The 14,082-nt window shown below is 34.9% G+C and overlaps 2 protein-coding genes across 2 annotated transcripts in view; both read left to right on the top strand.

Annotated features, from left to right (window-relative positions):
* The window catches only part of LOC125026969 (serine protease HTRA1-like), an 8,027-nt gene extending 2,458 nt beyond the window's left edge, over positions 1-5,569 (top strand). Inside the window, exons 2-5 of the mRNA XM_047615575.1 lie at positions 1-7; positions 3,731-3,819; positions 3,920-4,075; positions 5,288-5,569. The exon at positions 1-7 is cut by the window's left edge and continues 194 nt beyond it. Coding sequence (XP_047471531.1) covers positions 1-7; positions 3,731-3,819; positions 3,920-4,075; positions 5,288-5,292 — 257 coding nt within the window. The 3' untranslated portion in view covers positions 5,293-5,569. The remainder of the gene's footprint in view (positions 8-3,730; positions 3,820-3,919; positions 4,076-5,287) is intronic.
* LOC125026968 lies at positions 5,414-14,025 on the top strand. Its single transcript, XM_047615574.1, has 5 exons — positions 5,414-5,436; positions 7,101-7,146; positions 12,207-12,295; positions 12,404-12,561; positions 13,876-14,025. Exons 1-5 carry the CDS (start codon positions 5,414-5,416, stop codon positions 13,878-13,880), a joined length of 321 nt encoding a protein of 106 aa, XP_047471530.1. The 3' UTR covers positions 13,881-14,025.
* The last annotated feature ends 57 nt before the right edge of the window (positions 14,026-14,082 follow it).

Raw genomic sequence — 14,082 nt, 5'->3', positions numbered from 1 at the left:
CGAATCCGTAAGTGAGGGGCGGGGAGGGGGGGTCAGCAGATCTCTTTGATTTATGCCTTGCTGTTTGTTAGACTTTACTAACGTGTTCTTGGAATGAAACGTTATATTCATATCATTCATCTTAGCATTGTTGCTGTTCTTGTTAACTTTCTCAACAATGTTGCAATTAACACTTTTGTTGTTAGTTATAATAAGGATGATACTATAGTAGTATGATAGTACTGTTAATGATAATAATAGTAGTAGTAATGATAATAATAATAATGATAATAATAGTAATAATAATAATGATACTGAACTGATGCCAATGATAATAACAGTGATAACAATAATGATGATTATGATATTAATTATGATAATGATTGTAATGAAAAGTGTTATTACTATTTTAGCATCATCATCATTATCATTATTCTTACTACTATTATGATGATTATCATTATCATTAACATTATCATCATAGTTGTTACTATCATTATTGTTATTATTGTCCTAAATGTAGAAAAAAAAGTACGTGTCGTGCTCATGTTCAGTAGGTCGCTTCATAATAATAATAATATAATAATAATAATAATAATAATAATAATAATAATAATAATAGTAATAATATTGACAACAACAAAAATAACAATAATAATAATAATAATAATAATAATAATGATAACAATAAAAATAGTAATGATAATAATAATAATTATAACAATAATGATAATAATGATAATAATAATAATAACAATAACAATGATAATAATGATAATAATAATAATAATGAAATAATAATAATGAGAATAATGATAATAATGAAATAATAACAATGATGATTATAATAACTTAATAATAATGATAACACAATGATAGTAAAAATAATAAGAAGAACAATAGTAATAATAACAGCAACAATAATAATAAGAATAACAATAATAACAAAGATGATAATGATAAAATACTCATAGATTAATATGATTATTATTATCATTGTTATTATCATTCCTATCATTATTGCTGTTATTATTATGATCATTATCATTTTTATATTATTATACTCATCTTTGTAGGTGTGTTTCGTGAAGACACTGAAGCACATCTAGTTTAACCTCTGCTTGACCTGTAATTAGGATTAGCACGATAACTGACCAACGGGCTCCTCTTGTATCAACTGCCTTGTTGGGTCACCTCAGGTCATCATTACCGGACCAAGCTGCAATAGTTAGAACGTTACTTAGAACCTTATCGTCAGGAAAGCTTCCAGCGATCATCACCGTTATTATATATATGATATTAATCATTAATATATTTTATGATTAAGATAGATATTGTCATTAACATCACACACACCTACACGCACACACAGACACACACTTGTGTGTATGTGCGTGTGTGTGTGCGTGTTTATACATGCTTATATATATAGATATACAATCTATATATAATGAGTATACTAATGATGATATCCATCTTAACCATAAAAGATAACAATGATGAAGATGATATATATATATATATATATATGTGTATGTATATATATATATATATATATATATATGTGTATGTATATATATATATATATATATATATATATATATGTGTGTGTGTGTGTGTGTTTTGTGTGTGTGTTTATATAAATACTTATGCACACAAAACCTATCTATCTATTTACGTGTGAAAATTTATATGTCTGATTATGTATATATATATATATATATATATATATATATATGTGCGTGTGTGTGTATATGCATAAATATATATATATATATATACATAACATATATGTGTGTGTGTATATATACATATATGTATGTGTATGTGTATGTATATGTATATATAAATGAATATATATATGCATATATACATACGTACTCATACGTATGTATATGCATGTACATATGTATATATATCTATATGTACATATGAATATATATATGCATATATACATACGTACTCATACGTATGTATATGCATGTACATATGTATATATATCTATATGTACATATGTATATATGTGTATATATATGCATATGTATAATATATATGTCTGTGTATATATACATATATATACACACATACATATATGTGTATACACACATATACATATACATATACATACACACAGGCATATATATACATATACATACACACACGTATGTATATGTATATGTATATATATGAATATATACTTACATATGCATATATATGTGTATGTATATATGTATACATATATATATGCATATATATGTGTATGTATATATATATATATATGCATATATATGTGTGTGTATGTATATATATATATATATATATACATATATGTGTGTGTGTGTGTGTGTGTGTGTGTGTATGTGTGCGTGTGTGTGTGTGTGTGTGTGTGTGTGTGTGTGTGTGTGTGTAAACATTTTTATATGATATATATGTATATTTATATATATATATATATATATATATAGGCATATATATGTATATATTTATATATATACATATATATGTGTACATATATGTATTCATATATGTGTGAGAATATCCTTTTAAATGATTACACACACACACACACACATACACACACACACACACACACACACACACACACACACACACACACACACACACACACACACACATATATATATATATACATATATATATATATATATATATATAGAGAGAGAGAGAGAGAGAGAGAGAGAGAGAGAGAGAGAGAGAGAGAGAGAGAGAGAGAGATGATTGCAGTCCTTTCAGTGGATGGACAGATCATCTCAGATCATATTGGAGTTCGTAAACGCTGGGCGGGGTATTTTGAGCAGCTTTCCAGGTAGACCCTCCAGCAGTTAGTCTGGGCGCAAGTGGTGTCATAATCCTTGTGCCAGACCCAACCATTCGCGAAGAGCATCCTACCCTAGCTGAGATTAGGGAGGCGATCTGAATCTCTAATGTGACATCTTTGCTGAACTGCTAAAGGCTGGGGGTGTACCTATGACACGGGGCTTGCACGGTCTTGCCTGCCATCTGGCTGTTTGGTTCCATTCCCCGTGACCTGTTGAGGGGCGTGGTCATCCCTCTCTGGAGGAGGAAAGGGGATCGCTGGGACTCTATCAATTACCGTGGCATCACTGTTCAGTACACTGCTCGGTGCAGAGTTTTACATACCTTGGTAGCATAATCCATGTCTCTGGATCAGTCTAAGAAGCCAGTAGACGGATTGGTCTGGCAGCAGGAGACATGGACTCATCCAAAAAGAGCATTTGGAGATGTCGGTTTCTATGCAGAAGGACCGCTTTGGCTTTGATACTGCCAGTTTCGTTCTGTGAAAGCGAAAACTGGACGCTATCTGCTGCCTTAGAGTCTCGTTTCCCCGTGAATGACCCTGCCTATCAGGTTGCCTCTTGACTGGACAATCCTGGGTGGAGGAGGCCCGTGGGACGACATAGGTCATGCCTTGGTCAATTCGACGAGCCCTGTAGTGAGGAACTATGTATCTAATATATATGTATATAATATCCATGTATATATTTTTATATATATCTATTTATGCATATACATATATTTATAGAGAAGATTATATATATATATATATATATATATATATATATATAAAAAACCCACATATATGTGTGAGAACATTATACATATATACACATATAAATACATATACACATACACCTAAGTTGATGTGTGAGCGTATGTATACTTTGATCAGTTAGTCCCTGACATTGTTTCCCTTCCCTGTCACTCGCAGGACAGTCATGGCAAGATTCTCTCTCGCCTTCGGGCTGCTCGTGGTGGCACTGGTGGCGTCTGCTGAGGCCAGGAGCCCCATCCCCCCAAGTAAGTGAGGAACCCACAACAGCGAAAAAGTTTATATATATGTATATTATCATTCATAACTTAAAGAAAAACCTTAACTTACAACCCTCGCTCTCCAAAGGATTCAGGCCGGGCTCTAACTGTGTCTCCATCGGCTGTCCCGCCATCTACGCCCCTGTTTGCGGCAGCGACGGGAAGACGTACGCCAGTCGGTGCAATCTGGAGGCGGCGAAGTGCTGGAACCCGCGACTGAGATTCGTGGGGTCGGGACAGTGTCGTGAGTAGTGGTGACCTTTCTCTCTTTCCTTTGTTATTCATTATATTCAACGGCTTTATCATTTTTGTTGATTTTTATGGTGGTTGTTTTGAGTAATTTATTAGCAATCATAAGGATGATGAGGGTGATATTGATGGTAATGATAATGATGATAATAATAATGATGATAATAATGAAAATGATAATAAGGATTTTTAATAAAATGAAATAATAATCATGATAAAATTATAAAATAGTAATGATAATGATAATTATAATAATAAGAAATAATAATGAAAGTAAGAGCCTCAATGACAGTAATGACAATAATAATGGAAATAACAACAATAATAACTAATAATGAGGGCGACAAGTGCTCGGTTTAAGGACTTACCCTAAGGTAACTCGGGAGAATGTAAGGCCAGGCTGAGTATATGATTTTGGATGAATGGGTACGTTTGGGTGGATTTATGGATGGATGGATGGCTGTGTAGTCTGTATGTGTGTGTTTTTCTGTATGGAAGGACGGGTGTGTGTCTGTGTAGTATGTATGGAAGAATGCATCAACCTTAGGTGTGTGTCTGTATAGGATGTATGGCAATATACATCAACCTTAGGACTCTTAGGGAGGTCCCTATGTATCTGTTATTTATGCATTGTGAAGGTCTTTTAAGCGTTTCACGCAACGTTCCCTGAAGTGTTGAATAATATCCCGATCGAAGCGAAAATTGCTTGCCTTGGAATGTATGGCAGTTTATGAGATCTGGAAATATGCTTAGTCTTTGATAGAGTTGATTATGAGTGCAAGGGAAGCACATTTTTTTGCTGAACTTCTGAAGAACATATTCCTCTTTATCAAAGACCTGAATGAGTGCCTAACTCTAGGTCGCCATAAGCACTGTGGGTGCCTTGCTACAATTCTTTATCCATAGCAAACGGTTGCTTTAACTCCTAATAGAGTCAATTCATGGAGAAATGCAGTAGGGAGGGCTCTGTCGAATGTTCAACTGAAATGTATAAAGTGTTCCTTTCCCTTTTTGGAAGCAAAGACTGATGGATTAATTTGATGTTTGATCTGGTGGAGCAGACGATTGAGAAGAATCCTTTCATAGGTTTTAGAGAGATAGGGTGTCAGAAAAGAGATACAAAGAAAGGTAGAGAGAAAAGTCTAGAGAGAAAGAGAGGGAAGGTGAATCCAATTTTTAAAATAATCCTCGATCTTGTATATTTCAGGCTAGGACGACCGGAACAAAATCTTCGTTCACGTTGATTCCTCCTCCAGTCTTCTCTCACACCTCCCCCTTCCTTCCACCTCCCTCCAGTCGGACGCCAACGTTGCTGCGGCCTTCAGTGATCAGTATGCCGTCGACCAAGGAAGATGTGTAACCGAAAAAAGAAGTCAAAATTGGTTCACATTCCGTAATTTAAAGATTACATATGCATTTGTGTGATATGCCTTACTATGAGTAATGTTTTTTTCCGAATTAAACCAATTGGATCTTGTTTTTTCCCTAACACAGTGTTTTAATCTATTAATCTAATCCTTTATAAATAAACCGATTTGAGGAACACCGAACAAGAAATCCATTTTGAATAACACACACACACACACACACACACACACACACACACACACACACACACACACACACACACACACACATATATATATATATATATATATATATATATATATATATTACATTCACATACTGCGACGCCAGTGTGGACACAAATTATAACCAAATATGGACAATAAAGAGAAATATATAACATGTAGGTAAATAGATAAATGTGATATAAATATTATGGTGGCCAAGTAGAGGGAACTAGGGTAGGCAGATAGATAGACTGGCTGAGAGACAGATGGATAGATAAGAAAATAGACATGCAAATAAGTAAAGAGGTGAATTAAATGACTGTCGATACCAATTTGTTCTTTGATCCTAATCAATATTCAATCTCTATTCTGTCAGTTATCAGGGTTATCATTTTCCATACCATTTACATTGTTTTTTTATTAAATGATGCCATTCTTCACACTGCTATATGCATCTTTTAACACAGATGATTGTCAAAATATATAAGAAATTCAAATGAGGTGTTTAAACTGACAAATGACTGGCAATGAATCTCAATTGCAATTCCAAGGTGGGGAGTGTCACGTGCATAACGCACAATATAAGACAATAGACAAATGTAATAGAAATATGATGGTGGCCAGGTAGAGGAAATCAAGATAGACAGATAGATTGGCTGAGAGGCAGATAGATAGATAGATGGTGGATATATAGGTATATAGACAGACATATAAACAGACATACAAATGAGGGCATTAAAGCATTTTTCACTATACGTATATGTAAATGCATGACATCAACAAACACATAGGTCCAGACACAACACGAATACAAATTGGCTGTATTTGGATAACATTAACTAATTTAAACATTTTCCTGTGCCAGACTCGCCGATAATCTCCCCCTGACAGTGTTTCTTGAAGGGGAAGTTAAATGAATCCCTTGGTTGTCTGTCTGGAGCGAATTGCGAGGGAACTTCGACATCGCCAAGAGACCACAATGAATAAAGAGAATTTTGATTTTTTGGAAATGAAGAAATCTGATTCCGAGGTCACCTATGGACGGCCAGGAGGAAGGAAGGGGTGGGGGGAGTTCCTGAGAGAGAGAGAGAGAGAGAGAGAGAGAGAGAGAGAGAGAGAGAGAGAGAGAGAGAGAGAGAGAGAGAGAGAGAGAGAGAGAAAGAGAGAGAAAAAAAAAGAGAGAGAAAGAGAGCGGGAGAGGGGGAGGGGACAGGAAACATGAAGAATGCATACAACATCATAGATATAAATCTGATACAGAACACGACAATTCTAGTTTCGAAATTCTGGGAAAACCCGTGGGAGTAAATAAGGAAAGAATTATATGCATCTTCCTCAGAATGACGGAGCGCGGGATCCTTCCACTCAGCAATTTGGTCTTTCGAAATCTATTCTTTTATCATCAGGATCCCTTGTTTTTTTTTTTTTTACCACAGTTGGTTCCAGGCTCTTGCGTCGCGCGGTCAGCCTCCCTGCTTCCGTTTACTTTCCGGTGAGTCTTCAGGGGTGTTCAGCAGATCTCTTTGATTTATGTGTTGCTGTCTGTTAGACTTCACTAACATGTTCTTGGAAAGAAACACTTAGGTATTTATTATATTATTCATGTTAGCATTATTATCGTTCTTATTTTTCTTAACATTTTTGTAATTAAATTTTGTTGCTAGTTATAATAGGGTGATGCCAAATAAGAATAATAATAATGGTAATAATGAGAGATGGAATAATGCAATACCGCATTGATATAGGTGTATAACAATCCTCCCTGACCTGGCCTCGAACCTAGGTCACTCCGGCTATGAGACCGGAGGGCCAGTAATAATAAGGAACTAACGATGATGATAATGGTATGTGACCGCCGAAAAACGCCTATGATTTGTCTGTGGGTCTGGGGTGCCTGATACCACTACCTAGCACTCGCTCAAGATTTATTCAGTAGTGGTCAAACCTGCTAATTGATACATCGAATATGAGATTGCATACATACTACACATGGGGCCACTAAATAACGACATGTTAGATTATATGATAAATATATTTCTACAAATACGCATGGCGGGAACAGTCAGAATATAAGCTTAGAAGTCTGATTCCAGAATGATATGGGCGTCTCGACGGCACAGAGGTTGCCCTCTAACTGCCCTCGAACTTTAAACATACATATGCTCCAATGCAAAATAACATTCTACTTCATATGTTATACATTAGTGAGGTCGCGACCTCACTATCTCCACGCATCGATTACATGAAGAGCCGTCATCACTTCCTATGGCATGACCCCCTCGCAATAACATATTTTGATAGGTCAGCTCTTATGGGTGATACGGACCATGTGTTGACCCGGTGGTCACAACCGCCGAGGCCTCGCTTACGGCGTTGTCCCACAAAAGATGAATTTCATACCATACCTCACTGATCGCAGTGTTACACAATATGTCATATTCAAAAAAGAAAAAACATGTGATATACCAGCCGCTGTTATGAAGTACATGATATACCAGCGGCCACATGGTAACAATGATGACTTTTATGATAATAATGATAATCATAATTGTTATGATTAAGTTATTACTGTTTTTATCATTATTATGATTATGATGGTTATTATTATTATGGTTATGATGGTGATTATTATTATTATTATTATTACTATTGTGATTATCCTCGTTATCATTAACACTATATTTGTTATCATTATCATAATAGTAAAAAATAATAACAATAATGATAATACTAATTATAAAGATAACAATAATAATAAAATCATAGCAATAACAATTATAAAATCATCTTTAATTTATTCATTATCATCATTGTTATTATTATTATCAATATTGTCATTATTATCATTATAATTATCATCATTGTAGGTGTGTTTCGTGAAGACACTGAAGCACATCTGGTTTAACCTCTGCTTGACCTGTAATTAGGATTAGCACGGATAACTGACCAACGGGCTCCTCTTGTATCAACTGCCTTGTTGGGTCACCTCAGGTCATCATTACCGGGTCATGCTGCTAATTAGTTCCCTGTAATCATCACCATTATCATAGATGTCATTTTAATTATCAATGTCATCATCTTTTATGATTAAGAGGGATATTATCATTAACATCACACACACATTTATATGTGTGTGTGCGTATCTTATATATATATATATATATATATATATATATATATATAATATATATATTTATATATACAGATACGCATGTGTATAAATGTATATATGTACATATAGATATATATATATATATAAATATATATATATATGCATATACATATACATATATATGTGTGTGTGTGTGTGTATGTATATATATATATATATATATATATATATATATATATATATATTCATATATACATATATATAGATATATATTATATGAATATATTTATATTCATTATATATATACACACGCACATAACCTATCTATCTATATAAGTGCGTGTGTATATATGTATGTGTATATATATATATATATATATATATATTATATACATATATATATGTATATATGTGTGTGTGTTTGTGTTTGTGTGTGTGTGTGTGTGTGTGCGTGTGTGTGTGTGTGTGTGTGTGTATGTGTGTGTGTGTGTGTGTGTGTGTGTGTGTGTGTGTGTGTGTGTGCGTGACACAAACATTAACGTGTACACAAAGATGAAAAGGAAAATAACCACAGTAAGAAATGAAAATAAATCGTGACTTTTCGAGCTCTTCACGAGTTCCTCTTTAGACGAATAATAAACCGAAATGGATACATGGAGGGAATATTGACAAGAATACATAGTGGTAGAGAGACAGAACGAACAAGAATTGAGTCAGTTCTCAGGAGAAGGAGGTAAGGTAATCCAAGCCCCATTGACCAGCACTCAACTTAAAATTAAGGCATTTTTCTGATTAAGAGAGCTTATATCATCACGTAAAAGAACGAAACACGCATTTAATTCTCTACATCACGTTTATATTAATATATTCTCTTTTCGAAAGCTCTACCGCTCTCGAATATGTAAAATTTACAAGGTATAGTGTAAATACCGGGAGAAGTCTCAAGGGCACCGCTAGCCGCATTGTGCTTAACCAATGTGTTGCTCAACGTGTTCGGATACGTAAAAACAATGTCAATTCCAGCGCCTTTTAAACATATGATGTTTTCCATCGAGTAATGGATTATGCGGACTAATTAATAGATTAAAGGCACTACCCTGTTGAGTATTACGAGAATGAGTATAAAATTTCCCTCTTGCAGATGAAAGTACCTGGTTTAAGGAAAAAAACAGAATATCCTAATCTCGATAACGTTTAAAAAATGACGTCGAGTTCCCGATCGACAAATTCATTATCACAAATCCTATATACCTTAAGAAACAGTGACAACTGACCGAGAATACTGGCTTTTTAACACAAAACGGGGGATTCGAGAAAAAGTTAAGGTAATTGGCGGTGTGAGTAGGTTTATGGTAATTTACATTGAATAAAAGAACGTCGATAAAAGGTGATTTACTTGCATCATCCCATTCCACTTTAAAATTTATAGTACGTACGAGGTTGTGAAGAGTTCGAAACGTCACAATTTATTTTCATTTCTTTCTGTAGCTGCTTTCCATTTAATTTGTATGTGTGTATGTGTATACATATAATATGTGTGTATATGTATATATATATACATATATACATGTGTACGTATTGTATGTATATGTATGTATGTATATATGTATATATGAATGTACATATATATTTGTGTGTATATATGTATATATACATATACATATACACACACACATATTTATATATATGTATATATGTAAATATACATATATATATATATATCAATTATTTATTTATAGGTATATATACATATATATATATATATATATATATATATATACATGTATATACATACATGTGTGTATGTGTATATATGTATATATATGAATATTGGGGTTCGTTAACGGTGGGCTGTGTATTCTGAGCAGTTGTACCAGGTAGACTCTCCAGCAGTTAGTCTGGGCGTAAGTGTTGTCATAATCCTTGTGCCGGGCCCACCCATTAGCGAGGAACTTCCTACCCTAAGATTAGGGAGGCGATCTATAAGCTGAAGGGTGAGGAAGCTGCAGGCATGTGATATCCCTGATGAACTGGTAAAGGCTGGGGGTGTACCTGTGACACGGGGCTTGCACGGTCTTGGCTGCCATCTGGCAGTTTGGTTCCATTCCCCGTGACCTGTTGAGGGGCGTGGTATCCCTCTCTGGAAGGGGACAGGGGATCGCTGGAACTTTGCCGACGATGTTGCTATCCTATCTCTGGAATCACTGGTGGCAGCTCCTAATGCATTCATTAATGAAGCGAAGCCCTTGGGCTTAGAGGTCTCCTAGACCAAGACCAAGATCCAGGATTTTGTGGGCCTGTTAGGGAACTTGTTCAGTCGATACATACTTGCGGTGAGAATGTTGAAGTTTCAGAGAGTTTTACATACATTGGTAGCGTAGTCTCTGGGCTGTCGGACTAAGAAGTCAGTAGGCAGGAGCCATGAACCATCTAGTGCCTTGGAGTCTCTTGATGCCCTTTGTAACAAGTGCCTACGCCGGATCATGGGGTACAGTTGGCAGGACCGTGTGTCCAACCAACGGCAACACCGTGGGACCGGCATGGGACCTGTTACTTGCATAATCAACTCAAGCTGTGGATATCCCTGCCCATCAGATTGTCTATTTACAAGACAATCCCGGATGGAGGAGGCCCGTGGGACGACGTAGGTCATGGCTAGGGGAGCTTGACCAGACCTGTCATGAGGAGCTAGAGATGGGCCGAGGGCCTGCCTGAAGGCTCGCCATGAGTGACTCTCGTGACTGGAAGCGAAGGGTGGATGCAGCCATGCACCCCCGTCGGCGTTAGACCCCCGATGGTGATATGTCTACATATATCCACATATATGTGTGTGAGAACATTATATACATAAACATATACCTATACACCTACACCTAAGTTGATGTGTGAGCGTATATGAAGATTTGTATATAATAGATATGTATACAATATACATGTATATACATATATATATTTATATAGAGTTATATGTATATGTATATACATGTAAATATATATATACATATATGTAAAAATATAGGTATATAAATGTTAATATATATGTATATATATATATATATATATATATGTATGTATAAGTACATATGCTTATATATATGTATGTGTATATGTATGTTTATGTGTATGTGCACATATATGTATATTTGTATATATGTATGCGCACATGTATGTATATATATGTGTATATACATATAATGTATATACATATATATATACATATATATATATATATATATATATATACATTATATGTTTACATATATGTGTATACATATATGTATACACATGTATATGTATGTGTATATATTCATATATATATATACAAATATGTGTGTGAGAACATTATTTTATATACATATACATATACCCCTAAGCTGTGAACGTGTGTATGTTTTGATCAGTTCGTCTCTGACGTGGTTTCCCTTCCGTTCCTCCCGCAGGACAGTCATGGCCAGAATCTCTCTCGCCTTCGGGCTGCTCGTGGTGGCACTGATAGGGTCTGCCGAGGCCAGGAGCCCCATATTCCCAGGTAAGTGAGGAACCCAGAACAACAAGCAATAAAAGAGTTATTTTGTTACATATAATCTGATCATTCCTAACTTTAAAAACGCAATTTACACTCCTCGCTCCCGAAAAGGAATCAGGCCGGGCTACGACTGCGGCTTCATCTATTGCCCCGCCATCTACGCCCCCGTTTGCGGCAGCGACAGGAGGACGTACCCGAGTCGGTGCAACCTGGAGGTGGCCAGATGCTGGAACCCGCGGCTGAGACTCGTGGGGCCGGGAGTGTGTCGCATTCGTGGTGATTTCCCTCTTTCCTTTGTTTATTTATTATATTCAACGGCTTTTTATCATTCTTGTTGATTTTTGTGGTGGTGGTTTTGGGTGTATATTAGCAATCATAATGGTGATGATAAGCATTATAATGATAATAATATCAATAATGGCGATGATGAAAATTATGATAAGGATTTTAAAATTAAAATATTACTACTACTAATACAAATTATTATTATAATGATAAAATAATTAAATGATAATGATAAGGATAATACACTGATTATGATGACAGTAATAAAATAATACAATAATAATGATAATTATAAAATGATAATGAATTAGTAATTATAATGATGATAATAAAATAATAATAATGATGATTATAAAATAATAATAATGATAATGCTAATAGTAAAATGATAATAATGATAACTATAATATAAAAAATGATAATGATAATAGAAATAAGAACCACAACAACAATGATAATGATAATAAAAATAATAATAAACCACAACAACAATGATAATGATAATAATAATAATAACAGTTATAACAACTAATAATAATAATGATGATAACAACTAATAACAGAAATTATAATCATGATAATAATAACAATAATGATAATCATGATAATAATAACAATGATAATAATGACAACAATAACTAACGATAATATTTAATAATGATATTGACGATAATGACACAAAACACAATAATGCTCTTTGGAAGGTGACAATTGCTCGTTTCAAGGACTCGCCCTAAGGCACTGAGGCTGAGTATATGATTTTGGATAGATGTGTTCGTTTGGGTGGATTGGTGGATAGGTTTAGTCTGTAAGTGTGCATTTGTCTGTATGGGTGGACGGGTGTGTGTCTGGAAATATGCATCAACCTTAGGTGTGCGTCTGTATAGGATGTATGGAAATATACATCAACCTTAGAAGTGCGTCTGTAAAGGATGTATGGGAATATATCCATAGCAAACGGTTGCCCTTAACTCCTAGCAGAGTAAATTCATGAAGGTTTGCAGTAGGCGAGGCTCTGACGAATGCTCCCTTGAATTTTGTGACGTAAGAAGACTCCCTTACTTCCACTTACTGTGTTAAGAGACATTGTGTTACTTTCCCTTCTTGGAAACAAAGACTGATGGATGACTTTGATGTTTGATCTGGTGGAGCAGACGAGTAAGAAGAATCCTTTCATAGGTTTTAGAGAGACGGTATCAGAAGAGAGACAGAGAAAGATAAAGACAGAGAGATTAAGAGAGAAAGAGAGAGAAGAAGAGTCCAATTTCTAAAATAATTCTTGATCATGTATATTCCAGGCTAGGACCACCGGAACAAAAGCTTCGTTCACGTTGATTCCTCCTCCAGTCTTCTCTGACACTCCCCCTTCCCTTTCTCCTCCTGTATCCCCCCTTCCCCTTCCTCCCAGTCGGACGTCAACGTTACTGCGGCCTTCAGTACTCACTACGCCATCGACCAAAGAACATGTTTAACCAGTCTCAAAAAAAAAAAAAAAAAAATTGGTT

Source organism: Penaeus chinensis, chromosome 7 (assembly GCF_019202785.1).
Source record: "Penaeus chinensis breed Huanghai No. 1 chromosome 7, ASM1920278v2, whole genome shotgun sequence".
Lineage (NCBI taxonomy): Eukaryota > Metazoa > Arthropoda > Malacostraca > Decapoda > Penaeidae > Penaeus > Penaeus chinensis.
Note: the sequence above shows the minus strand (reverse complement) of the source record. Positions and strands in the feature narration are given on the sequence as shown.

Excerpts from the sequence above, each read along its gene's own strand:
- LOC125026968 (XM_047615574.1), top strand. The coding sequence starts at position 5,414 with ATGCCGTCGACCAAGGAAGATGT. Across the intron at positions 5,437-7,100 it reads CCGTCGACCAAGGAAGATGT|GCTCTTGCGTCGCGCGGTCA; the intron begins GTAACCGAAAAA and ends AGTTGGTTCCAG. Across the intron at positions 7,147-12,206 it reads CTGCTTCCGTTTACTTTCCG|GACAGTCATGGCCAGAATCT; the intron begins GTGAGTCTTCAG and ends TTCCTCCCGCAG.